This window comes from Microcaecilia unicolor, chromosome 2, assembly GCF_901765095.1.
Source record: "Microcaecilia unicolor chromosome 2, aMicUni1.1, whole genome shotgun sequence".
Lineage (NCBI taxonomy): Eukaryota > Metazoa > Chordata > Amphibia > Gymnophiona > Siphonopidae > Microcaecilia > Microcaecilia unicolor.
The window spans coordinates 363,277,906-363,303,735 of record NC_044032.1 but is presented as its reverse complement, the minus strand read 5'-3'; the positions used below and the strand labels follow the sequence as shown (position 1 = coordinate 363,303,735).

At 46.1% G+C, this 25,830-nt stretch overlaps 1 protein-coding gene across 1 annotated transcript in view; it reads right to left on the bottom strand.

Annotated features, from left to right (window-relative positions):
- Positions 1–25,830, bottom strand: part of SRP72 (signal recognition particle 72) — a 95,296-nt gene that overhangs the window by 24,841 nt on the left and 44,625 nt on the right. Inside the window, exons 9-14 of the mRNA XM_030194510.1 lie at positions 25,292–25,423; positions 24,827–24,955; positions 23,662–23,734; positions 22,609–22,673; positions 21,537–21,632; positions 3,661–3,764 (exon numbers count right to left, since the gene is read on the bottom strand). Coding sequence (XP_030050370.1) covers positions 3,661–3,764; positions 21,537–21,632; positions 22,609–22,673; positions 23,662–23,734; positions 24,827–24,955; positions 25,292–25,423 — 599 coding nt within the window. The remainder of the gene's footprint in view (positions 1–3,660; positions 3,765–21,536; positions 21,633–22,608; positions 22,674–23,661; positions 23,735–24,826; positions 24,956–25,291; positions 25,424–25,830) is intronic.

The following is a 25,830-nucleotide window of genomic DNA, read 5'->3' as shown; positions in this document are numbered from 1 at the left end:
AGGGGAGGGCAAGAGAAATTCTGGACATGGATGGAGGGGAGGGAAGGGAGAGAGAAGAAATGCTGGACATGGAGGGAAGATAGAGGAAGGAGATTAGATGAGGGAAAAGGAAGTGAGGAGAGAAACTGCACATGGATGGAGAAAATAGGCAGAAGCTGGATCCACTGTACAGTCAAGTCTGCGGAGGACCAGAAATGAAGAAGAAAGGAGGAAAGAAAAGAAATAAATGGAAAGGAAGCCCTGGAAACAGATAGAAAGCAGCAGAATCAGATACTGGGCCAGCATGATCAGATAAACAAAGTCACCAGACAACAAAGGTAGAACAAAATAACTTTATTTTCATTATAGTGTTTGGAATATGTCCACTTTGAGAATCAGGTGCTGAACGTTAAAAGTTTATATTTACTTATTTATGGCATTTTATCCCATATTAAACATGAATTATATTGGAACCTGGGATCATTTAATTTTTTTTTCCTGGAGAGAGTAATGCACTGCTCACCCTGGCTATAGCCAGCTCTGCAATTTGGGGGGGGGGGGGGGGGGGGGGGGGGGGGGGGGGGGCCGCACTGGTGGACGGGGGGGCGCCAAGGTGGATCGGGGAGAGAGCCTGTTGTTAAAAATTTACCAGCACACCACTGGTGACGCATAACCACCACATGGTACAAAAGGTTACACATAACATCTTTCCTGCAAATTTTAATCCATAATTGCTATTTGCTGATTTCAAAAGCCTGAGAATAAAAAGTAAAAATGGCAGGAGCAATGGTTTAGATATCTTTTAGTTAGTCAGGTGAAGACAGTCCCATAGCGGATAAATAATCTGCCCCGTCTACTCTCTCACTTGCGACTGTTGTTCATTCTACTTTCAACAACCATGGGCTTCCGTAAGCAGACAAAACTATAAACATTTCTAAAAGCTTCTAATTAACCATTTCAACTGTAAAAAATAAAGTTAAGAAATGGTAGTTCCATGGAACTGCTGAAGTCAAGACGAGATCTAGAAGTCTAAGAAAAATTTCCAATAAAACAGCCTAAAAACTGGTCAGATCTGCAAAACAGGACTTAAGAATCACTGCAGAAGATAGCTTTAGCTGACACTAGAATAGTTGTTCACAGGCCCACAGTATAGTGTTGCTTACACAATGATCTGTAAGGGAGAGTTGTCAGAATGAAACTCTTTTGCCTACCTCATCACAAAGTCATGATTTGAAGTGTGCAAAAGAATCTTGACAAGTCAAAGTTTTGAAAAAAATGCTTTGGACAGCTGAAGCGAAAATTTAACTTTCAGGCACAAGATATATTTGGGGGAAAAAAGGACACTTTGCTAAGCATGGGAGTGGATCAATTATGATTTGGGGTTATGTGGCAGTCAGTGGCATAAGAAATATTGTGCAGGTGGATGGAAAAATGGCTTCAATTAAATATCAACCAGAAGAGAGGGAGTCCACCATTATTTATTTATAAACATACCAATAAAAAAAAAAAAAAACAACCCTAAATAACTATTTACACATTTCATAGGTTGCATTGATATAGGAAATGCATTTAAAGCAGCATACAACACTACTTCCCCCTTTTACAAAGACATGCTAGCGGCTGCCGGTGTGGTAATGCTGACATAGCCCATTCAAAATGAATGGGCTGTGTTGGCATTGCTGCACAGCTTTGTAAAAAGGGGAGGGGTAAATTAAGCGTGAGTAGGTTTTTCAGAATCCACAGGGACTAAGAAAGGTGTGACAGTTCTGTTCAAATCAGAGCAAATCAAGAAGGTTCCTCAGGGTCAACAAGTCATAATAGGTGGGAAAATGTGGGATACAAATGCAATAAATAAATAAATAATGATGCTGATGAGGACAGTCTACAGTGCTTTGCGATGTCTGTGCCCAGTGGTATAGTAAGGGAAGACGGTGCTCGAAGTGGGCGGTCTACCCTCGCTGCCCTCCCCTTACTATGCTGTCCTTTTCCTCACTGTGTCCATAAATCTGTCCCACCCCCGACATTCTTCCTTTCCCTCATGTCTAGAATTCCTTCTCTATATCCTCCCCCCACAACCATCCAGTATGTTCTCTTTATTTCCATGTCTTCCTCTGTGTCCTTATTCCACCCCCTTTCCCCTCTTGGTCTTTATATCCCAAATTTCCACTAATGTACGCCTCCAAATCCTCCTGTCCCCTGCAGCAGCTCCCTACCCTTAAGTTCTCTACAGCCTCACCAGCCCCTTACCCACTGATGCCACCAGACAATAGAAGCAGCTGCGATGGTCAACAGAAGACAGTGGGACCTCCAGAGCGTACACTGATGACTCTGCAGCGTCCCACCTTTCACAGAAACAGGAAGTCTGTGTCCTGGGGAGGCGCTGCAGTGTTGTCAGCACACACGAGGCTGGGAGGTACCATGCTGCCTTCTGATGACTGCAGGTCCCCCGAGAGGCTGGATGCATGCTGCAGCAGCAGTTGAGGTCGGAGGCAGTTCAGCCTGTGTCTGTCATTAAAACCAGCACTGATGATGGCTGTTTTTCTGTTCTAGGGGGCATGGGGAGTGGGGCAGGAAGCAGCAGTGTGTTGGTCAAAGTAGGTGTCACCGGCGTACCTGCTAGGATGGCACCTGGGGCAGTCCGCACCTGCCCCCCTTTACTATGCTACTGACTGTACCTCTATTTGTACATAAACATATACTTGTGTATTCTATGCATGCACTTGCATATTTTATAGAATATATGTGGCTACATTACAACCCCAACCCCTGCTCTGCTAAAACTACACACCCTGGGACTGTAAAATGCCATGCATATAAGTGCCATCTTTTTGATACACGTACTTATGTGCACATATATACCACAGGGCAATTTTATATATGTAAAAAACCTTTACTCGCTTTATAAGTTATCTTAGCTGTGTAAGTAGAGGCACAGGCTGGAAGCTTTCCTGAGCATAATTAGAATCTTATGCACTCAGGCTGATATTCCCTTCTCACTGCATGAAGTTATTTGCCGTCTTACCTTAGGCATATAAAGTTACAGGACTATAGTGGCAGCCCCTTACAAATACATAGTGGCACACACTTTCTGGAGCGTGTGTGAAAATTGTGAAGCAGAAATAGGGGAAAGAAAGCAAAAATATTTTATACACATTAAACATTGTTAAGTCTTTCAGATAGGGTAAGCGTTCCATGGACACAATGGCTAGGACTAGGAGAACGGCAAAGCAATTTTTACTTCAGAGAGAGCAAAAATTAAGTTAACCCCCCCCCCCCCAAAAAAAAAAAAAAAACCTGCATAATGTGATCCTAGATATACAGCAGAGGAAAATAACCATTTCCAACATATTCAACTATCCCATAAATGGAAAACGATATTTAACATTTCAAATATCTGCCCTGGAAGTTATTTATTTATTTTTAGAGAATAAATATGAATAAAATGCATTGAAGAGAACTATTTTGGCCACAGAAGTGCCTAGATAGATAGATAGATATAGAGATGATCAAAACAGAGTTCACATTTTCCATATGCATTGCAAACAAGACCACAATCAATCTGCCATCCCTCAACTACATTTTTACTCTAGAAATGTAAATACAGAATGCCACTAGCCTATCATTGGAAAGCAGATCTCTACATATATTGGAACCCAGCATCCTCCCAAGCATACAACTCACTTCCACAGCTGCTCAAGGTCACTGATGGCCTCCTTCTTCCGCCCATGCTTCAGTTTGAAATTGGCTGCCTCCTGTATCAGGGACAAGTGAGCCGGAGAGCTTCGCTGAAAAGAAAAGCACAACATTCTAAGTCGGTCAATTTGTTTGGGCAGGGTCATTCACACTGCTTTAGGGTGCCAACTTTGTTAGAACCACCTCTTTACCGAAACCATGACACATTAAAATTTTTAATCCCACTCACTGTTGTTTCAGTCCTTTTCTTAAGGCCACACACAAATACAAGTTCCTCCAGAACCCAGTCTGACTGCCTCTTAAATTGAGCCACTAGAAAATGCCAAAGCGTAATTCCAAGACTCACCTCCACAGTGACCCAGCTCAGAGCAACAGAAACTAGATTAGGGAATCAAGCTAGGCAGTGGACAGGGCTAGGCCCTGAACATTCTGTTTAAATGCATCTTGCTCCCTACATGCTCAAGTTTGAGAGACACACATAGTGACCTTCCGTACTACTGGTTGAGGAATCCAACCGCTTCATCATCCAATTAGAAACATAGAAACATGGTGGCAGATAAGGGCCAAAAGGCCTATCCAGTCTGCCCATCCTCAGTAACCACTAACTCTTTCTTTCCTAAGGGATCCCACATGCCCGTCTCATGCTTTCTTAAACTCTGACACAGTCCCCGTCTCCACAACCTCTACCGGGAGGCCATTCCATGAAAAAGTATTTTCCTACATCCCTCCTAAGCCTATTTCCTCTTAACTTCATTGTATGCCCCCTCATTTTGACGCTAAACAAGAAATTGCAGTAGAGAGGGTGGGACGTGGCAGGAGGAAGACCACGGAGACAGCCTCTTACTGTGAACTACTGCCAGCTGCAGGATCCTGAACACGAGACCTGCAGGGAGGAAAGGATTTTTTTTTACTGGGGGGAACAAAACTTTTTACCGTTCCCACAGGGCAGTAAAACTTTTCTTCCTACATCAGCGATCACCGTGATTGTCGACGCGATAGCACCCTCAGAAGTGAGCAAACATTGACCCTAAGTGAGCGAAGCTCCCGATTTGAAGGAGCGATCGCTCACAAACTCACCTTAGAGGGAACTCTGCCCTACACCCCTACTGTCAGAAAAGAAGAGTCTCATGAGTCTTTCCTTCTACCTCAGCCCAAATCATGGTGTTTCTCTGACAGTAACCCCGATAGCCTTTAAATACTGTCATCATACACCCTAATTCTATACACTTGCACACTCAAATTTCCGATAGCATACAAATTTATGCATGCAAGTTATAAAGTCAGTTGTGTGCAAAAAATTCAATCATTGGTCGTTAATTGGTGTTAACGACCAACTATTGGCTATACTTGGCCTTAATTAGCACCAATTGTCATCAATTAGTAGTTATGTGCTTAACTTCCCTTAATTACTATTCTATAAATTGCACATTCAAATTCAATACACTGTGGGAGAATTGAGAGGGGGCTCCAGCAACATCAAACCTCATATGAAGTGAAACAACTAGAGGTTGTACAGAGATGGGCTTGCCCTCCACTAAACAGTAAAGCGAATGCTACATACCTGTAGAAGGTATTCTCCGAGGACAGCAGGCTGATTGTTCTCACTGATGGGTGACGTCCACGGCAGCCCCTCCAATCGGAAACTTCACTAGCAAAGTCCTTTGCTAGCCCTCGCGCGCCCGCGCGCACCGCGCATGCGCGGCCGTCTTCCCGCCCGAAACCGGCTCGAGCCGGCCAGTCCAGTATGTAGCAAGACAATACACTTCAAGGGAAGACACAACTCCAAAGGGGAGGCGGGCGGGTTGGTGAGAACAATCAGCCTGCTGTCCTCGGAGAATACCTTCTACAGGTATGTAGCATTCGCTTTCTCCGAGGACAAGCAGGCTGCTTGTTCTCACTGATGGGGTATCCCTAGCCCCCAGGCTCACTCAAAACAACAACCATGGTCAATTGGGCCTCGCAACAGCGAGGACATAACAGAGATTGACCTAAAAAATTTACCAACTAACTGGGAGTGTAGCCTGGAACAGAACAAACAGGGCCCTCGGGGGGTGGAGTTGGATCCTAAAGCCCAAACAGGTTCTGAAGAACTGACTGCCCGAACCGACTGTCGCGTCGGGTATCCTGCTGCAGGCAGTAATGGGATGTGAATGTGTGGACAGAAGCCCACGTCGCAGCTTTGCAAATTTCTTCAATGGAGGCTGACTTCAAGTGGGCTACCGACGCAGCCATGGCTCTAACATTATGAGCCGTGACATGACCCTCAAGAGCCAGCCCCGCCTGGGCGTAAGTGAAGGAAATGCAATCTGCTAGCCAATTGGATATGGTGCGTTTCCCTACAGCCACTCCCCTCCTATTGGGATCAAAAGAAACAAACAATTGGGCGGACTGTCTGTGGGGCTGTGTCCGCTCCAGGTAGAAGGCCAATGCTCTCTTGCAGTCCAATGTGTGCAGCTGACGTTCAGCAGGGCAGGAATGAGGACGGGGAAAGAATGTTGGCAAGACAATTGACTGGTTCAGATGGAACTCCGACACGACCTTTGGCAGGAACTTAGGGTGAGTGCGGAGGACTACTCTGTTGTGATGAAATTTAGTGTAAGGGGCCTGGGCTACCAGGGCCTGCAGCTCACTGACTCTACGAGCCGAAGTAACTGCCACCAAGAAAATGACCTTCCAGGTCAAGTACTTCGGATGGCATGAATCCAGTGGCTCAAAAGGAGGTTTCATCAGCTGGGTGAGAACGACATTGAGATCCCATGACACTGTAGGAGGCTTGACAGGGGGCTTTGACAAAAGCAAACCTCTCATGAAGCGAACAACTAAAGGCTGTCCTGAGATCGGCTTACCTTCCACTTGGTAATGGTATGCACTGATTGCACTAAGGTGAACTCTTACGGAGTTGGTCTTCAGACCAGACTCAGACAAGTGCAGAAGGTATTCAAGCAGGGTCTGTGTAGGACAAGAGCGAGGATCTAGGGCCTTGCTGTCACACCAGACGGCAAACCTCCTCCAATGAAAGAAGTAACTTCTCTTGGTGGAGTCTTTCCTGGAAGCAAGCAAGATGCGGGAGACACCCTCTGGCAGACCCAAAGAGGCAAAGTCTACGCCCTCAACATCCAGGCCGTGAGAGCCAGGGACTGGAGGTTGGGATGCAGAAGAGCCCCCTCGTCCTGCGTGATGAGGGTCGGAAAACACTCCAATCTCCACGGTTCTTCGGAGGATAACTCCAGAAGAAGGGGGAACCAGATCTGACGCGGCCAAAAAGGAGCAATCAGAATCATGGTGCCTCGGTCTTGCTTGAGTTTCAACAAAGTCTTCCCCACCAGAGGGATGGGAGGATAAGCATACAGGAGGCCCTCCCCCCAATCCAGGAGGAAGGCATCCGACGCCAGTCTGCCGTGGGCCTGAAGCCTGGAACAGAACTGAGGGACCTTGTGGTTCACTTGAGATGCGAAGAGATCCACCAGGGGGGTGCCCCACGCCTGGAAGATCTGTCGCACTACACGGGAATTGAGCGACCACTCGTGAGGTTGCATAATCCTGCTCAACCTGTCGGCCAGACTGTTGTTTACGCCTGCCAGATATGTGGCTTGGAGCACCATGCCTTGACGGCGAGCCCAGAGCCACATGCTGACGGCTTCCTGACACAGGGGGCGAGATCCGGTGCCCCCCTGCTTGTTGACATAGTACATGGCAACCTGATTGTCTGTCTGAATTTGGATAATTTGGTGGGACAGCCGATCTCTGAAAGCCTTCAGAGCGTTCCAGATCGCTCGCAACTCCAGAAGATTGATCTGTAGATCGCTTTCTTGGAGGGACCACCTTCCTTGGGTGTGAAGCCCATCGACATGAGCTCCCCATCCCAGGAGAGACGCATCCGTGGTCAGCACTTTTTGTGGCTGAGGAATTTGGAAGGGACGTCCCAGAGTCAAATTGGAGCAAATCGTCCACCAATACAGGGATTCGAGAAAACTCGTGGACAGGTGGATCACGTCCTCTAGACCCCCAGCGGCCTGATACCACTGGGAGGCTAGGGTCCATTGAGCAGATCTCATGTGAAGGCGGGCCATGGGAGTCACATGAACTGTGGAGGCCATGTGGCCCAGCAATCTCAACATCTGCCGAGCTGTGATCTGCTGGGACGCTCGCACCCGCGAGACGAGGGACAACAAGTTGTTGGCTCTCGCCTCTGGGAGATAGGCGCGAGCCGTCCGAGAATCCAGCAGGGCTCCGATGAATTCGAGTTTCTGCACTGGGAGAAGATGGGACTTTGGGTAATTTATCACAAACCCCAGTAGCTCCAGGAGGCGAATAGTCATCTGCATGGACTGCAGGGCTCCTGCCTCGGATGTGTTCTTCACCAGCCAATCGTCGAGATATGGGAACACGTGCACCCCCAGCCTGCGAAGCGCCGCTGCTACCACAGCTAGGCACTTTGTGAACACCCTGGGCGCAGAGGCGAGCCCAAAGGGTAGCACACAGTACTGGAAGTGGCGTGTGCCCAGCTGAAATCGCAGATACTGTCTGTGAGCTGGCAGTATCGGGATGTGTGTGTAGGCATCCTTCAAGTCCAGAGAGCATAGCCAATCGTTTTGCTGAATCATGGGGAGAAGGGTGCCCAGGGAAAGCATCCTGAACTTTTCTTTTACGAGATATTTGTTCAGGGCCCTTAGGTCTAGGATGGGACGCATCCCCCCTGTTTTCTTTTCCACAAGGAAGTACCTGGAATAGAATCCCAGCCCTTCTTGCCCGGATGGCACGGGCTCGACCGCATTGGCGCTGAGAAGGGCGGAGAGTTCCTCTGCAAGTACCTTCTTGTGCTGGAAGCTGTAAGACTGAGCTCCCGGTGGACAATTTGGAGGTTTTAAGGCCAAATTGAGGGTGTATCCCTGCCGGACTATTTGCAGAACCCACTGGTCGGAGGTTATGAGAGGCCACCTTTGGTGAAAAGCTTTCAACCTCCCCCCGACTGGCAGGTCGCCCGGCACGGACACTTGGATGTCGGCTATGCTCTGCTGGAGCCAGTCAAAAGCTCGCCCCTTGCTTTTGCTGGGGAGCCGCGGGGCCTTGCTGAGGCGCACGCTGCTGACGAGAGCGAGCGCGCTGGGGCTTAGCCTGGGCCACAGGCTGTCGGGAAGGAGGATTGTACCTACGCTTGCCAGAAGTATAGGGAACAGTCTTCCTTCCCCCGAAAAATCGTCTACCTGTAGAGGTAGAAGCTGAAGGCTGCCGGCGGGCGAACTTGTCGAATGTGGTGTCCCGCTGGTGGAGAGACTCTACCACCTGTTCGACTTTTTCGCCAAAAATGTTGTCCGCACGGCAAGGCGAGTCCGCAATCCGCTGCTGGAGTCTATTCTCCATGTCGGCGGCACGCAGCCATGAGAGCCTGCGCATCACCACACCTTGAGCAGCGGCCCTGGACGCAACATCAAAAGTGTCATAAACTCCTCTGGCCAGGAATTTTCTGCACGCCTTCAGCTGCCTGACCACCTCCTGAAAAGGCTTGGCTTGCTCGGGGGGAAGAGCATCAACCAAGCCCGCCAACTGCCGCACATTGTTCCGCATGTGGATGCTCGTGTAGAGCTGGTAAGACTGGATCTTGGACACGAGCATAGAGGAATGGTAGGCCTTCCTCCCAAAGGAGTCTAAGGTTCTAGCGTCTTTGCCCGGGGGCGCCGAAGCATGTTCCCTAGAACTCTTAGCCTTCTTTAGGGCCAGATCCACAACTCCAGAATCATGAGGCAACTGCGTGCGCATCAGCTCTGGGTCCCCATGGATCCGGTACTGGGACTCGATCTTCTTGGGGATGTGGGGATTACTTAATGGCTTGGTCCAGTTCGCAAGCAATGTCTTTTTCAGGACATGGTGCAAGGGAACAGTGGACGCTTCCTTAGGTGGAGAAGGATAGTCCAGGAGCTCAAACATTTCAGCCCTGGGCTCGTCCTCCACAACCACCGGGAAGGGGATGGCCGTAGACATCTCCCGGACAAAGGAGGCAAAGGACAGACTCTCGGGAGGAGAAAGCTGTCTCTCTGGAGAGGGAGTGGGATCAGACGGAAGACCCTCAGACTCCTCGTCAGAGAAATATCTGGGATCTTCCTCTTCCTCCCACGAGGCCTCACCCTCGGTGTCAGACACAAGTTCACGGACCTGTGTCTGCAACCTCGCCCTGCTCGACTCTGTGGAGCCACGTCCACGATGGGGGCGTCGAGAGGTAGACTCCCTGGCCCGCATCGGCGAAGCTCCCTCCGCCGACGTAGTCGGGGAGCCTTCCTGGGAGGTGGCCGCGGTCGGCACCGCACGCGGTACCGACGTCGGGGACCTCAACCTGGGCGATGGGCCAGCCGGCGCCACGCTCGACGGTACCGGAGGCGCAAGCACCGCCGGTACCGGAGGGTTAGGGCGCAACAGCTCTCCCAGAATCTCTGGGAGAACGGCCCGGAGGCTCTCGTTTAGAGTGGCTGCGGAGAAAGGCTGAGAGGTCGATGCAGGCGTCGACGTCAGAACCTGTTCCGGGCGTGGAGGCTGTTCCGGGCTGTCCAGAGCGGAGCGCATCGACACCTCCTGAACAGAGGGTGAGCGGTCCTCTCGGTGCCGATGCCTGCTGGGTGCCGAATCCCTCGGCGACCCAGAGCTCTCGGTGCCGACACGGGGAGGAGACCGGTGTCGATGCTTCTTCGATTTCTTCCGAAGCATGTCACCGGAGCTCCCCGGCACCGACGAGGAGGACGTCGAATCCATCCGTCGCTTCCTCGGGGCCGAGACTGAAGAAGGTCGATCTCGGGGGGGCTGTACCGCAGGAGCCCTCAGGGTAGGAGGAGACCCACCCGAGGGCTCACCGCCACCAGCAGGGGAATGGACAGCCCTCACCTGCACTCCACCCGATGCACCACCGTCCGACGACATCAGCAGACGAGGTCCTGGTACCACCGACGTCGATGCAGCTATCCGATGTCTCGGCGCCGATGCAGAGGCCCGATGCCTCGATGCACTCGATGCAGGGGCGGCCGAGGAAGATGGTCTGGACGCTGACGACGTCGATGCACTCGAAGATCCCGGTGCCGATGCCGACGAAGAGCCCGAGAACAACACGTTCCACTGGGCTAGTCTCGCTACCTGAGTCCGCCTTTGAAGCAGGGAACACAGACTACAGTTCTGAGGGCGGTGCTCGGCCCCCAGACACTGAAGACACGACGAGTGTCGATCAGTGAGCGAGATAACCCGGGCGCACTGGGTGCACTTCTTGAAGCCGCTGGAAGGCTTCGATGTCATGGGCGGAAAAATCACGCCGGCGAAATCAAAAGCCGAAATGGCGAAATTTGGAGCACCAAAATTTAGAGGGAGAAAAAAATCTCGACCGAGGCCGAAAAGAGGCCTACCCCGACGACGAAAGAAAACTTACCGGGGCAAAAAGCTAGAAGTACGGGGAGGATTTACACGAAACCCGGCGAGGGGTTTCCGGAGCACTTCCCGACTAGGACAAAGCTTTCCCGAAGGAAAAAAACACGTTCAAAACAAATTGGACGCGCGAGGTCGACTTTCCGGGGCTCGACACGGCGAAAACACGACCGTACCGAGTGCGGACAAAAGAAGACTGGCCGGCTCGAGCCGGTTTCGGGCGGGAAGACGGCCGCGCATGCGCGGTGCGCGCGGGCGCGCGAGGGCTAGCAAAGGACTTTGCTAGTGAAGTTTCCGATTGGAGGGGCTGCCGTGGACGTCACCCATCAGTGAGAACAAGCAGCCTGCTTGTCCTCGGAGAATAAGCACTAACTGTAGAAAGGTGAATCCTTACAGAGTTGGTCTTTAAACCAGACTCAAGAGAGGTGGAGGAGGTACTCAAGCAGTTTTTATATATGACAAGATAGCGGATCTAGGGCCTTGCCCTCATACCAGACAATAAACCTCCTCCATAACATCTCTTAGTAGAATCTTTCCTGGAAACTAGCAAAATCCAAGAGACACCCTTAGGCAGCTGCAAGGAGGCAAACACTACGTTAAACATCCTGGCTGTGAGAGCCCGGGTCTGGAAATTGGGATGCAGAAGAGACCCCTCATTCTGTATAATAAGGGTTGGAAAACAGTTCAAGCTCCATAGATCTGTGGAGGACAACTCCAGAACTAGAGGGAACCAGATCTGCCTCAACCAGTACAGTGCAATTAAGACGTTTCCCTGATCTTACTTGAGGAATGGGTGGATACACATACAGGAGACCCTCCCCCCAATGCAGGAGAAAGGCATCTGATGCTAGTCTGCCATGTGACCCGAGTCTAGAACAGTACTGAGGGATTTTGTTGTTGAAATGAGTGGGAAAAAGGTCCACCGAGGGGGTGCCCCACACTCAGATGATCTTGCGGACTACGCCTATATTGAGAGACCTCTCATGTAGTTACATGATCCTGCTCAGCCTGCATACCAGATAGTTGTCTTTCCCCACCACATATGTGGCCCTGAGCACCATGCCGTACTTGGGAGCCCAATGCCATATCCTGACTGCTTCCTGTCACAAGGGGTAGGATCCCATACCCCCTGCTTGTTGACATAGTACATTGCAAACTGATTGACCATTTGAAGGGCGACGAAAATGATAAAGGGAATGGAACGACTTCCCTATGAGGAAAGGTTGAGAAGGTTAGGGCTCTTCAGCTTGGAGAAAAGGCGGCTGAGGGGTGATATGATAGAAGTCTACAAGATAATGAGCGGATTAGAGTGGACAGATGTGAAGCATTTGTTTACACTTTCAAACAACAACAAAACCAGGGGACACAAGATGAAGCTAGAATATGGTAGATTTAAAACAAATAGGAGAAAGTTTTTCTTTACTCAGCGTGTAGTTAGACTCTGGAACTCGTTGCCGGAGAATGTAGTGACAGCAGCTGGCCTTACAGAATTTAAAGGGGGTTTGGACAGATTCCTGTAGGAAAAGTCCATTGAACATTATTATTTATTTTTTTTTGGGGGGGAGGGGGGTTTGCCAGGTTCTTAAAGCCTGGATTGGCCGCTATCGGAGACAGGATGCTGGGCTTGATGGACCCTTGGTCTTTTCCCAGTATGGCAGTGCTTATATACTTATGAATTAGAATAATTTGACTCTGAAAGGAGGAGTAGCCTAGTGGTTAATGCAGTGGACTTTGATCCTGGGTTCAGTTCTCACTGCAGTTCCTTGTGGCTCTGGGCAAGTCACTTAACCCTTCATTATCTCAGGTACAAATAAGTACCTGTACATACTATGTAAACCACTTTGAATGTAGTTGCAAAAACCACAAAAAGGCGGTATATCTTTGTGAGATGGAGAGGCTCCTAGCGGAGCGGCGTAATCAGACATACAGGCAGGCGATCTGGGAACCTTTTCTCACTCATGTCTAATGCAATTGGAGGTAGAGACCGGAGCCTTGGATGTTGGTTGGCTTGAATAGGGCAGGGGGGATGTGTGGAGGGGGGAGTTGGGGACCTTGGGGAGTTATGAAAAGTTTACAAAACAATGAAGTTTTATTGTGTTGTCTTTTGCAAGATGGAACATTATTTTCTGGCATTTCTTTCGGTGCCTTGGATTATGTTCATGTATACAATGCCTTCATACTGCATTTTGTATTGTTTTTCCTGACAATAAAGACTTCATGCAAATTTTAAAAAAAAGGCGGTATATCAAGTCCCATTTCCCTTCCCTTTAAGAGGGTTCCATATTGCTCGCAATTCCAGGAGATTGATATGGAAGGACATCTTCTGGGAGGACCAAGTCCACTGAGTGTGAAGCCCATCCACATGAGCTCCCTTTCACAGGTTGGATGCATCTGTGGTCAATATCTTTGGTGAGGTGGAATTTGGAATGGTAGTCCCAGAGTCAAATTGGACCAAATTGTCCACCAGTGGAAAGACTGAGCTGTGGAGTGACCTTGATGACATCTACTAGGTTCCCTGTCACATGATGCCATTGAGAAGCTAGGGTCCATTGGGCTCTCCTGAAATGCAGATGTGCCAAGGATTAACATGTACTGTAGCCATGTGGCCCAGCAACATCTGTCAAAGATGTTCCCTCCTGGCTGCTGCAAATCTGATCAGTGATTGCCATGAGAGCAACCATCCGATCCTGAGTGAGGAAGGCTCGACTGCACTCTGTATATAGCAGGGTTCCTATGTACTCCAATTGATGAACAGGTTGGAGATGGGACTTTGGGTAGCCGATTACAAACCCCAGCAGATCCAGCACCCAAATAGTTCTATAGTTCTCTGCTTTGATGCTTGAGAACCCCCCCCCCCCCCACCCGAGATATGCTCTTGACCAACCCATAGCCTTACAAAATTACATCACCAATTCACCCAGTTATTAAAGTCCACCTTCTAACCTGCTTAACACCTTCCTTCTTTCTTCCCTCACTTAATCTTTGTACATTACTAATTGTATCTGATATCATGGAATGATTATGTCATAACCAAACTCTGCAAGCCACATTGAGCCTGCAAATAGGTGGGAAAATGTGGGATACAAATGCAATAAATAAATAAAAATAAGTGTCCAGGTAGGAAAACACATGCACTTCCAGCCTGCATACAGATGCTGCAACTACTGAAAGACATTTGGTGAATATCCTGGGTGCAGATACGAGGCCAAACAGCGGGATGCAGTACTGGTAGTGGTGCTTCCCTACTACAAATCTGAGATACTTCCCAGTCACTGGAGTATCTGGATGTAGTATGTGTATCCTTCAAGTCCAGAGAGCATAGCCAATCGTTTTCCTGAACCATGGAGTGAAAGGTGCCCAGGGAAACCATCCTGAACTTTTCCTTCCCTAAATAGCTGTTCGGGGCCCTTAGGTCTAGGATGGAGTAAAATCCCCGTTTTCTTGGTTACAAGGAAGTACCTGGAATAGAATCTCTGTCCTTCCTACCCTGGTGGGACAAGCTCAACCATGTGGGCCTGGAGAAGGGCGGAGAGTTCTTCTGCAAGTACCTGCTCATGCTAAGTGCTGAGAAGAGATGCTTGTGGTAGACAATTTAGATGTTTTTGCTGCCAATTGAGTGTATCCTGCTCAAACTATTTGGAGAACCCACTGGTTGGAGGTTACAAAGGGCCACCTGTCTTGGAAAAAATTTAGCCTCCCTCCTACTGGCAGGCCGTCCAGAATGGATACTTTGACGGCAGCTATGCTCTCTTGGAACCAGTCAAAAGCTCACTCCTGCTTTTGCCTGTTGAGCAGATTGCGACTTCTGTGGATGTTGCTGTCGGGCTCGAGGATGCTGGGTCTGGAGATGCTACTGAAGATGGACAGAAGAAGTAAATCTACATCTGTGAGAGTAGTAGGAACTTCAAGACCCAGCAGGGAACCTACTACTACTACTACTATTTAACATTTCTATAGCACTAACCTCCTAGTAGAGGAGGATGCAGAAGAAAGCCGATGGAAGAGGGACTGGTGGTGTGTTTTGTTTTAAATGTCAACGACCTCTCCCATATTGTCCCAAAAAAGGAGGTCTCCCCAGCAAGGTACGTCCACTAGCTTCACCTGAATCACAAGTTCAAGGTCACAGACATGAGAGTCTGCGCATCTCCACACTCAAAGCGGAAAATCTGGATGCAATACCAAAAATATCATATGCACAAATATTTTTGACACCCTGCCTCTTGGTCAACTGACAAAGCTCAGCACCCTGCTGCTGTGGGTGAAGGTCTGCAAAGACTAGCACACTACGAACCAAGGACTGCAAGTAAATGCTCGTGTAGAGCTGGTAGTCCTGGATGCAGGAAGACCAGTATTGAGACCTGATAAACCTTCCTCCCAAAAGAATCTGAGGTTTGGGCCTCCCTGCATGGGGGCACCGAGGCACTTAGGCATGAGACCTAGTACTCCTAGCCCTTTTGAGAGCGGATTTGACTACGAGGGAGTGGTGTGGCAACTGGGCCCTCTCGAATCCCGGAGCCTTCTGGATCCGATACATGGAATCCATCCTGGAGAATTTTGTGCAGAGGGACTATCACAGCATCTCTGGGTGCAGAAAAACTTCAGGACTTGAAATCCATCAGGGGACAAAAATAATATGACGAATTACAGACCAGTGGCATCAATTCCACCGATTACTAAATTAATGGAAGGTATGGTAGCATAACAACTTATGGAATACCTGAGCTCCTTCTCATTATTACATAAGTCGCAATCCAGTTTCAGACCCTGTTACAGCACCAAGACAGTTTTAACAATATTTAATTTTAGGAGAGAAATTAGTAGAAGCAGAAAAATTCTTATCCTACAATTTGACATGGTAGACCATGATATATTAGTGAGAAAACTTGACAACATGGGAATATGTGGCAGAGTCCTTCAATGGTTCCAAAGATTTTTTCAAGTTAAGAGAATATGAAGTGAATTCACAGGTCTCATCTCCCCATCATGGACTCCTATATATGGTGTGCCACAAGGTTCTCCGTTATCTCCTATCCTCTATCATCATCATCATGGCCCCACTTGGGAGGAAACGAAGAAAATGACTTCAAACACCTTTATTTATGCAGACAACGTGAACATTTACATACTTTTCAATAACAATTTAAGCAAAATTTGGAATACTATTAAAGCAGGACTAGATCTGATGGAATTGTGGGCATCCACTTTCTACTGATACTAAATAGGGAAAAAAACCCCCCAAATTCCTAGTATTTACTGATCCATTATTATTATTTATTACATTTGTACCTCGTGCTTTCCCACACAATGCAGGCTCAATGCGGCTTACATAATAATTTGAGATACAAAGTTAAGAATAGAATTTTCAATAAAACAGTAGTAAAACAACATAAAGTCGGGCTTAGTAGTGTATGATAAGTTGAGCTAGATAATATATGACTAGGATAAAAGAGGGTAGACAGGATAGGATAGTGTAATTTGGGAGAAAAGGGGTAAGGAGGGATAAAATTAAGGAGAGATGGAAAGAGAAGGATGGGAGGTTGGTATTTAAGTCAGAACAGAATTGGGAGTGGAAGTTGGTGAGATTAGGTTGGGGCATTTGGGTAGGCTTGTTTAAAGAGATGAGCTTTCAGCATTTTTCTAAAGGGCAAGAAGTCGTTTATTAATCGGATTGGTCTGGGTATAGCGTTCCAAAGCTGGCTGCCCAAAAAGGAGAAACTGGATGCGTAGGAGGTCTTGTATTTAATTCCTCTACAATTGGGAAGGTGTAGGTTAAGATAAGTTCGTGAAGAAATAGATCTGTTTCTAGCAGGGAGGTCGATCAAATCATTCATGTAGCTAGGGGACTGACCGCGGATGATCTTGTGGGTCATTGTGTTGATCTTAAAATTTATTCTCTCTCTGATGGGGAGCCAGTGAAGCTTTGCTCGAAGAGGTGATGCACTTTCGAATTTTGATTTGCCAAAAATAAGTCCGGCAGCCGTGTTTTGGGCAGTTTGGAGTCTCTTCAGTATTTGGGTTTTGCATCCTAAAAAGACACTGTTGCAGTAGTCGGCGTGGGTAATAACAGTAGACTGTATCAGGTTCCGGAAAGTGCTGAGTGGGAGATAAGGCTTCACTCGTTTCAATATCCACATCATATTAAACATTTTCTTCGTGGTGAGTTTAGCGTGGTTATCAAAAGATAAATGGCTGTCTATCGTTACTCCCAGTATCTTTAAGTTGTCAGATATGGGGAGTTTGACATCAGGGGTGTTGAGAGTAGTCGGGAGATAAGGGGCATATTGGGAAGAGAGAACCAGGCACTGCATTTTTTCTTTATTTAATTTTAAAAGCATTAGCCCAGGAGGTTAGAGAGTTGTAATGGCAGTATTGATTCCATTCATACCTTGCCAAATAATTCATTATAGATCGATTTAAGTTCCCATTAGAACAGAACATTAAAATTCTAGGTATTATAACTGATCAACACTATTCTTTTAATCTGCAAGTATCTCTAGTGATAAAGAAAGTCTTTAAAACTTTGTGGAAGTTGGAAAGTAGAGGAGTGTGGTAGCCATGTTAGTCCACTCTTAAGGTTATCAATAGAAATCAAACAAAATAAAACATGGAAAAGAAAATAAGATGATACCTTTTTTATTGGACATAACTTAATACATTTCTTGATTAGCTTTCGAAGGTCGCCCTTCTTCCTCAGATCGGAAATAAGCAAATGTCTTTTGCTTATTTCCGATCTGAGGAACAAGGGCGACCTTCGAAAGCTAATCAAGAAATGTATTAAGTTATGTCCAATAAAAAAGGTATCATCTTGGGAACCACCCTAGCGGGATGGGACATTGGGGCAACATTGGCACATATCCCGGCCCTCACTATAGATGAGAGACTTAGAGAATGTGGATTCAGAGTGGTGGTGAGGGCCTACATGTCTGGACGGCAATGGGGACACATAGGCGGCACAACGGAGGAGAAATGTGTTAAATGTGATCACATACCCCACACTCTATACCATGCCTTTTGGAGGTGTCTAAGAGTAAAAGCTTTTTGGGGAGAGATCCAGAGATTTATGTCTTTTATAGTAAAGAAACCCGTGGATGGAACCTGGGATCATTATGTGCTAGATACACAAACAGCATTCCAAACGCAGGCTGGGGGGGATAGAATATGGTGTCGCAAAGTATGTTTGGTGGCTAGAAAAACTATTTTACAAAATTGGATTTCATCAGACCCTCCGGCTTACTGGCATTGGAGAAACCAAGTGCACGAGTTGGCCACTTGGGAAGCCAGGGAAGCAAAGGGATCTCCGAAACGGAAAAAAAGTTTTGTAAAGATCTGGGACCATTACATACAAGAACTAAGCCCGCAAGAACGAAGTCTGCTTCTTAATTTGCTGTAACCCTGATATGGGGAGCGAACCCTCCTACAAAACAGCCCCACATATAAGGTTGACATGCAGGGAAGGGGAGGGAGGTACCCCTGGGCTATCAGAACCAAGCCCAGAGGGGATAAGGGAATATAGGAGGTACTAAAAGAGTACTGAACATGTAGATTATTCAGATGTATGAGTACCAAGGGATTGGGAGGTGGGGCGGGGAGGGGGAGGCTGAGGAGAAAGGGAGGGGGGAAATTAAAAGTGTGAAGATCCTGATCAGAATTGAATTGGCTTATAGAGCATAAGTCGTTGATGATTTAGCCTAGTGAGAAACATTGTGTGATTAATATGCTAAATGCTAATAAACCTGTTCAACCATAAAAATTCACAGACAATTAAGGGGGTAGAGGGAACTAGGACAGGGGAGAAAATGTTAAAACGTTTTGAATACTGTTCAGTAATGTGTGAGATTTATGCAGCATAATTCATTTGTGAAATGTGTCAAGTAAAATGTACTGTTTGGATTTAATATGCTGAAATGATAATAAAAATTGTTTAAACATAAAAAAGGTATCATCTTATTTTCTTTTCCATGTTTTATTTTGTTTGATTTCTATTGATAACCTGGAAGTTGAAAAAAATTAGACCCCTTTTCTTAAAAGAAATTTTCAGAAACTTAGCACAAACCCTAGTACTATCCCAATTTGATTATTATAATGCAGTGTATGCAGGATGCAAGGACAGGATCATAAAGAAACTACAAACCGCCCAAAACACTGCCACAAGACTTGTATGTAACGTCTCACAATTTAACAAGATATCACCACTCCTTTACTCATTACACTGGCTTCCAATCAAAGCCAGGGTTGCCTTCAAATTATGTGTCTTTGCATTCCAAATGATCTATGGTATGGCCCCCAACTATATGCTCCCTTTGACTGACCTCCCTACACGTAATTCCATCCCGGATACAGAGAATTCCTAATTGTAAAATGATCGTTTACAAAACAGTTGTCTATGCTGAGTTATCCTGTTAATGTATGAGTTGGCAGAATCTTCTTCCAAAGGCTGTTAGATCTGTACATGATTGCAGTTGATTTCAGAAATTATTAAAAACTTTTCATTTCAAAAAGTTACTGCAACAAGAAAATAGAAGACAGGAATAAATACTTTTTATGCAAAATGCTGTTTCAAACTTCATAATGTATAACTGCTTATAATTTGATGTTTGTTACACAATACAACCCTGTAAAATAATTCATAAACTAATTTTGTAAAGTTTCACCTGGCCATATATAGAAGATTTACTCAACATATTTTCTTTATTAGAAGATTTTTTAACTATAATACGTATGCAGTAAAAGGTCTGGATTGTAAGACACAATGAACCTGAACTCTGTTTGGGATACTGCGGGATACAAATGTCATTCTAAATAAATAAATAAAATAACACAGCCTTGGGTTTGTCTACTGTTTCAGCTTAATGGGAATGACATCTGCCATATCCTTGACAAAACAGTAAAGGAGAGAGGATCAGGTGGAGACGGGTTTGAGGGTATGCTAAACGATCCCTCCTTTGTGGGGTGGTCTAGTTCTTCCTCAGACTCCCATGACTGATCCATGACAGACTCAGCAAATACTCCTGATGGGACTCCTGAGGTTGCACCTGTCTCAGCCAACTGGAAGGGTGTCCAGACCTTGGGGCTAGGTGCTGAAGTGCCTGCTCACATCTTGACCTCGAGGAAGCTTCTTCTCCTGATGTTGAGTGGTGCTGTGCACAGAGGGACACCGATACCAATGCTTCTCAAGGCAATGGGGCCGGAGACCGCTCCAAGGGCGATTCATGGACCTCAGGGTCAGAGTGGCTGCGTGCTGCGGCTTGCACTTTGGAGCTGTAGCAAACCTGCTAACTCCTCTCTCAACACGGCCTGAAATCATCATCGAGGACAGACGTCAGCAAGGCTGGGGCCAATGTTGGTGTGGACACAGCCTGCTGAGCTGTTGGTGACAAATCGGAAATGGAGTCCCAGCTACATGGGGGCAGAGGTGATGGCACCAGTATAATAGAGGAGGAGCAGTCTTCTCAGTGCCGACGCTTTTGGGTGCCAGTGATGCTGATGCCCCAGAGCTCCAGGCATCATGCATTGAAGGGGACCGATGTTGACGATTTTTGCCCTTTGCACGATATCACTGTTTCTCAGTGTCGATAAGGACAACATTGAATCCAGGTCCAATGTGGATCAGTTCCGAGGCCTGCCAGCGGTGCCCATGTCAAGCGAGGTGGAGATCTCCTCGATGCCGCAGCACTCCCAGTGTTGGACAATGCCCTGGCAGGCATCGGGGTCGATGCTTCTAATGCCAATGTTGATGGACCGAACTCACCAAGACATCAAAGTGGTTACATAAGAACATAAGAATGGCCATACTGGGTCAGACCAATGGTCCATCTAGCCCAGTATCCTGTTTCCAACAGTGGCCAAGCCAGGTCACAAGTACCTGGCAGAAACCAAAATAGTGACAAAATTCCATGCTACCAGTATCAGGGCAAGCAATGGCTTCCCCATGTCTGTCTCAATAGCAGATTATGGATTTTTCCTCCAGGAACTTGTCCAAACCTCTTTTAAATCCAGATACCCTAACTGCTGTTACTACATACTCTAGCAAAGACTTCAAGAACTTAACTAATCATTGAATAAAAAAATATTTTCTCCTATTTGTTTTAAAAGTATTTCCATGTAACTTCCTTGGCTGGCATGGAAATAAAATGAGAAGGAAAAAAAAGCATCAAAAAGGAGAGCTGGAGATAAAAGTAAAGCACAAGGCAGACTACACCTGCTGTAGCTGCAGCAGCAGTTCAATGCTGTGTCATACCATGCATACATTTCGCAGGTTCTGCTGCAGGCGCCTCGTTCTACACCTGCTCCCACCCACCGAGAAAGAATATCATGCATCAGACTAGTTGCAATTTGAAAATATATACATAAGGGCAACAGCAGAGGACAGAATACTGGCAAGCTGGTGCCCTTCAGACACTGCACCCTGTGCAGCTGCATAGGTTGTTCACCCGAAGGACAGCCAGGTTAGGGAGCTGCTGACTTGCCTGGTGTTCTTGGTACCACTGGATAGCTTGTGTGAAGACCTCAATGGCACTGTCAATGTCTTCCTCATGACTGTACATGGTCACCAGTGCTGATACCTGTAATGGAAAGCAAAATACTCACTGACTGGCTTTCCTTTATGCAGGGAAATTTTCATCATGTTCAGCAACATCTGTGCACTTACTGTACCTTTTGAAGTATATGTACATACAAACAAACATATAAAAAGCACAGTGGAGACTTGACAGCTGAAAAGTCAAGCCAAAATAATATGTTTTTTTTTTCTCCCTCCTTGTAGCTCTACGCAGAGAGAGCAGTTATTTTTAGAGGAAATAAAAAAGAATTTAAAATGTGTATTTTGACATCAGCAAAGAAAAGGTTTTATATATATATATATATATATATATATACACATATATATATATATATATATATACACACACACACAATTTTCTATTTATCTCTAGGCATTTCTTACATTTTGTTGCCCTGCTTTCATCAATTGTATTCTCTTAATCAGGTCAGACTCAATTATAGCTACATCTCTGAGTTTTCCTAAGGTAATCTGATCCACTGGATAAAAAATACCATTCCTATCATCATAAAAGCATGAAGCTTCTATTTTTATTGAATCTCATTGTAAGCACCTATAGTCATGCATCCAAGTACCTGGCAAAATCCCAAAAGAATAAAACAGATTGTATACTACTTAGCCCAGGAATAAGCAGTGGATTTTCCCAAGTCCATCTTAATAATGGACTACAGACTTTTCTTTTAGGAACTTGTCAAAACCTTTTAAATCCTGTAGAGCTTACTGCTTTTTACCACATTCTCTGGCAAGAAATACTTTAAATCTTCAGAAAAAAGGTCAGTCAACAGCTTCAATTCATCAGGCACACAATGGGGAAAAAAAAGCTTTCAACAGATGGAACCTGAGTGTGGTGGCCCACAGAAAAATGACTAAGGGACACCAATGGCCTTTACTTGTGCAGGGACAATATTCATATATGGGAAAACATGCTACTGCCCATCCAGTGCAAGGCAGCTCCAGAATCATACTGTAACCTAACTCACCATGCCCAGCATATGTTCCAGTTCTTTTATACTCCTCAGAATCATACAGGCTTTACTTACTTTACCTGAAAAATAGAGGGGAAAGAAACCTGAGATCTGAAGATTTTTAACAGCTCACGGTACATTCAACAAAATACTACCACCTCTTTGATTTCCTCTTCCTCCCCTTGAATCCAAGGAGCCTAACTTTCCTTTGTCCCTGAGAAAGAAAAACATGAAAATGGCCTACGACACCTTCAGGAATTTGGTGCAAAAGAATGTGCAAACTTGAGGCAACACAGGCTCATATGGCTTGTGTCTTGGGCCAGTTGATATCGTCCCTTGATGATGCTGGCAAACTCTTCTTGCCAGAGGCAGAGAGCATAATAGATGCAAACCCAGCCAGGCTGCAACAATACAAAACAGTGTAAATAAACTTTTACACTTTGATAGTTCTCATAGTTTTTAAAGAGTTAAGCAAATATGTTCAACGGGTAAAGATGCACGAAATCAAGTCAGGACAGAGGATATCCGGAGAAATACATAAAGGAAGGCCTGATTAGGGCAAGTCAAAAGGATCAAAGGTCGCTAGGAGAGGGGAATGCCCAGCATGGTATGGCCAACCAAGAAATGTGCAAGCCACTGGTGGAGAGCTTCCACTGGCATACAATTTTCTTTTAAAAAGGTACCAGTAGAAACATTTAGCAGAAACTTTTTATAAAGCATTTTATAGATGAATGCAAAGTGTTACCCTACAGCATAGGCATTTTTCCAAATAGCAGCCAATATTTATTTTTTACCTTACTTTCCAAAGGAAATGGCAGCGTATGAGACTGCTGTGCAAGTGTTTGCATGTCTCCAATATCACATGTGTTTGGTTTCCTATCCACACCAGCTTTTCAGAACATGTTAGGGAAGGACATGAGGACTGCTGGAGTGGGTTTTTCAGAGCAACCATGTGCGTGCACTGAGGGTGTGCATGTCCCTATTAAGCAGGCTTTATCTGGTTTCAGGTGAAACTTATTTTCAATACAGTCAGTAGTTTCAAAACGTGACAATGAGTCCTATAAGTACCTTGTGCAATTTCCAGCTGTGCCATAGTTAGCTTGATTTCTGCTGCATGGGCAGGATACTGTTCTGAAAAGTCCTTAAAAAACAAAACAAAACAAAAAAACAACATGCACACAAACTTAGCCAATCTGGGAAGTTAAACAAATGAATGGCACAGGTTATCCTGCTGATAGGAAGTATGACCTGGGCCCAATGAACATGGTTGGCTATTACATACCATATAGTAATTCAGCAACTTATAAAGCAGTAGTATCATTTTAAGGCAAAGACAGATTCCTCTGTTGGGACTTCTGCCTGCTCTACAACGTTTGTATTACTAAGGGTTATTATCTCAAGCTCCTTGTGTTCCATGGAAAGTTGCTCTAGGCTCAACTTCTATTCTGTGCTTCAGCCTAATGGCGCAAAGTCTGATCTAAAAGGATGCATTTCAGATCCTAGAGGAGTCCGTCATATCTTCAATTTTGGTTTTCCATCCTTGACATATAAAGCAAGGTAGTTATAAGCCCTGAGTGTTGCAATGCTGACCATGGAAAGAGCTACTGGATGAACTCCAGTGGACCCATTAACCCCAATCATGGGAAGTTGCAGAAGGGAAAGACAATCCTGGTTTTTGGACGGGGGGAGGGGGGGTGGAGGAAGGCAGCAGAAAGCAAATGCATGACCATACTGTGCCAAATATGCAGCCTCCCAGTGAACACAACTAGCTATGTCAGAAGTCGCAGCTGAGCACTGCAGGACTTGGCAGATATTAGATAAGGCAAGAAGTATAAAGGAGCGATGGAGAGACCCATCAGGATATCAGAGTGCAAAATAATTAAAAACATGTATCAGTCCAACCTACCCAACTTACATGTTACAGTCACTACATCACATCATATTCTGATGAACAGTTGTTTATCTATGGTAAGTGCAGCTACCTTAGGCCAGAAGTTCACTAGACAGCATTAACTCTGGAATACGAGCACATTTCTACATATGCCACAGGACTGAACGAACACATAAGCTAACAGTCACCTGCAGGAGATCGATGGCTTTGGAGTGCTTTTCTACGTATGCCACAGGACTGAACGAACACATAAGCTAACAGTCACCTGCAGGAGATCGATGGCTTTGGAGTGCTTTTCTACATATGCCACAGGACTGAACGAACACATAAGCTAACAGTCACCTGCAGGAGATCGATGGCTTTGGAGTGCTGCTTCTCACGGAACAGCTGAGCAGCCTGGATAAGCACAGGCAGCAAGTGCTCCGGATTCTGAGACTGTAAGCCTCCAGACAGCTTACGGCACTGATCCGCCTAGGTAACAAACGAAACAGGTTCTTCAAACACAAAATATCATGATAGGAGCCACCAGCACAATCACTGCTGATCACCCTGCTCCCTTTTCAAGTTTCAAAGGCTGGAAACTTTCCAACAGACTTCTATAGATATTTTTTGCAAGGGGGGGGGGGGGAGGTGGTGTATGAGCACAAGCCCCACACATAAGCAAGTAAAGAAAATACAGCAAACTAAAGGCAAAAAAAAACATAAGTGCAATTTCAGCCACAGTTTAAAACAGAAGAAAATCACCAGCACTGTGATATGGAAAAGAAAGACACGGCTCTTAGTCACATGACAGAAAAGACCCTTCACCTGGTTGGTGTACATGGCCAGCAGAGCCTTGTTAAACTCTATAGCCTGGATCTGTTTTTTGGACAGCTTGTGTTCCACCCCATCTGCATTGGTCAGCTTCACTTTCTTCTTTGAGTCAAAGACATTTTGGTCCTAAATACACAAAAATCACAACTTACAGGGCTGTTTACTACAACAGCCGTTTACAACTGTCCAGACAAGGTCACCTACCAAAGTAAAATACTCTACCATTCTCTACTTCAAAGCAAAAATCGTCATTATAACATTTAAAAGTGGGCCTTAAATTTGTTGTTTATGTAGGTCTAGACAATTTTCTTTGAAGTGGAATATAAATGTTCAAAAAAATAATTGTCAGCATTTCAGTGACAGAAAAACACACTCAGACCGCAACAGAAATTATGCCTGCTCATGATTCCCATTACCAGGGTCAATATTTTCTACTATTCCACAGATCATATCCAAAACCGTTAATACTGGCCCCCACTAGATGAAGAATACTCACATACAGCTCCTCTGGTCAAGAAATCACAGCTTGAAAA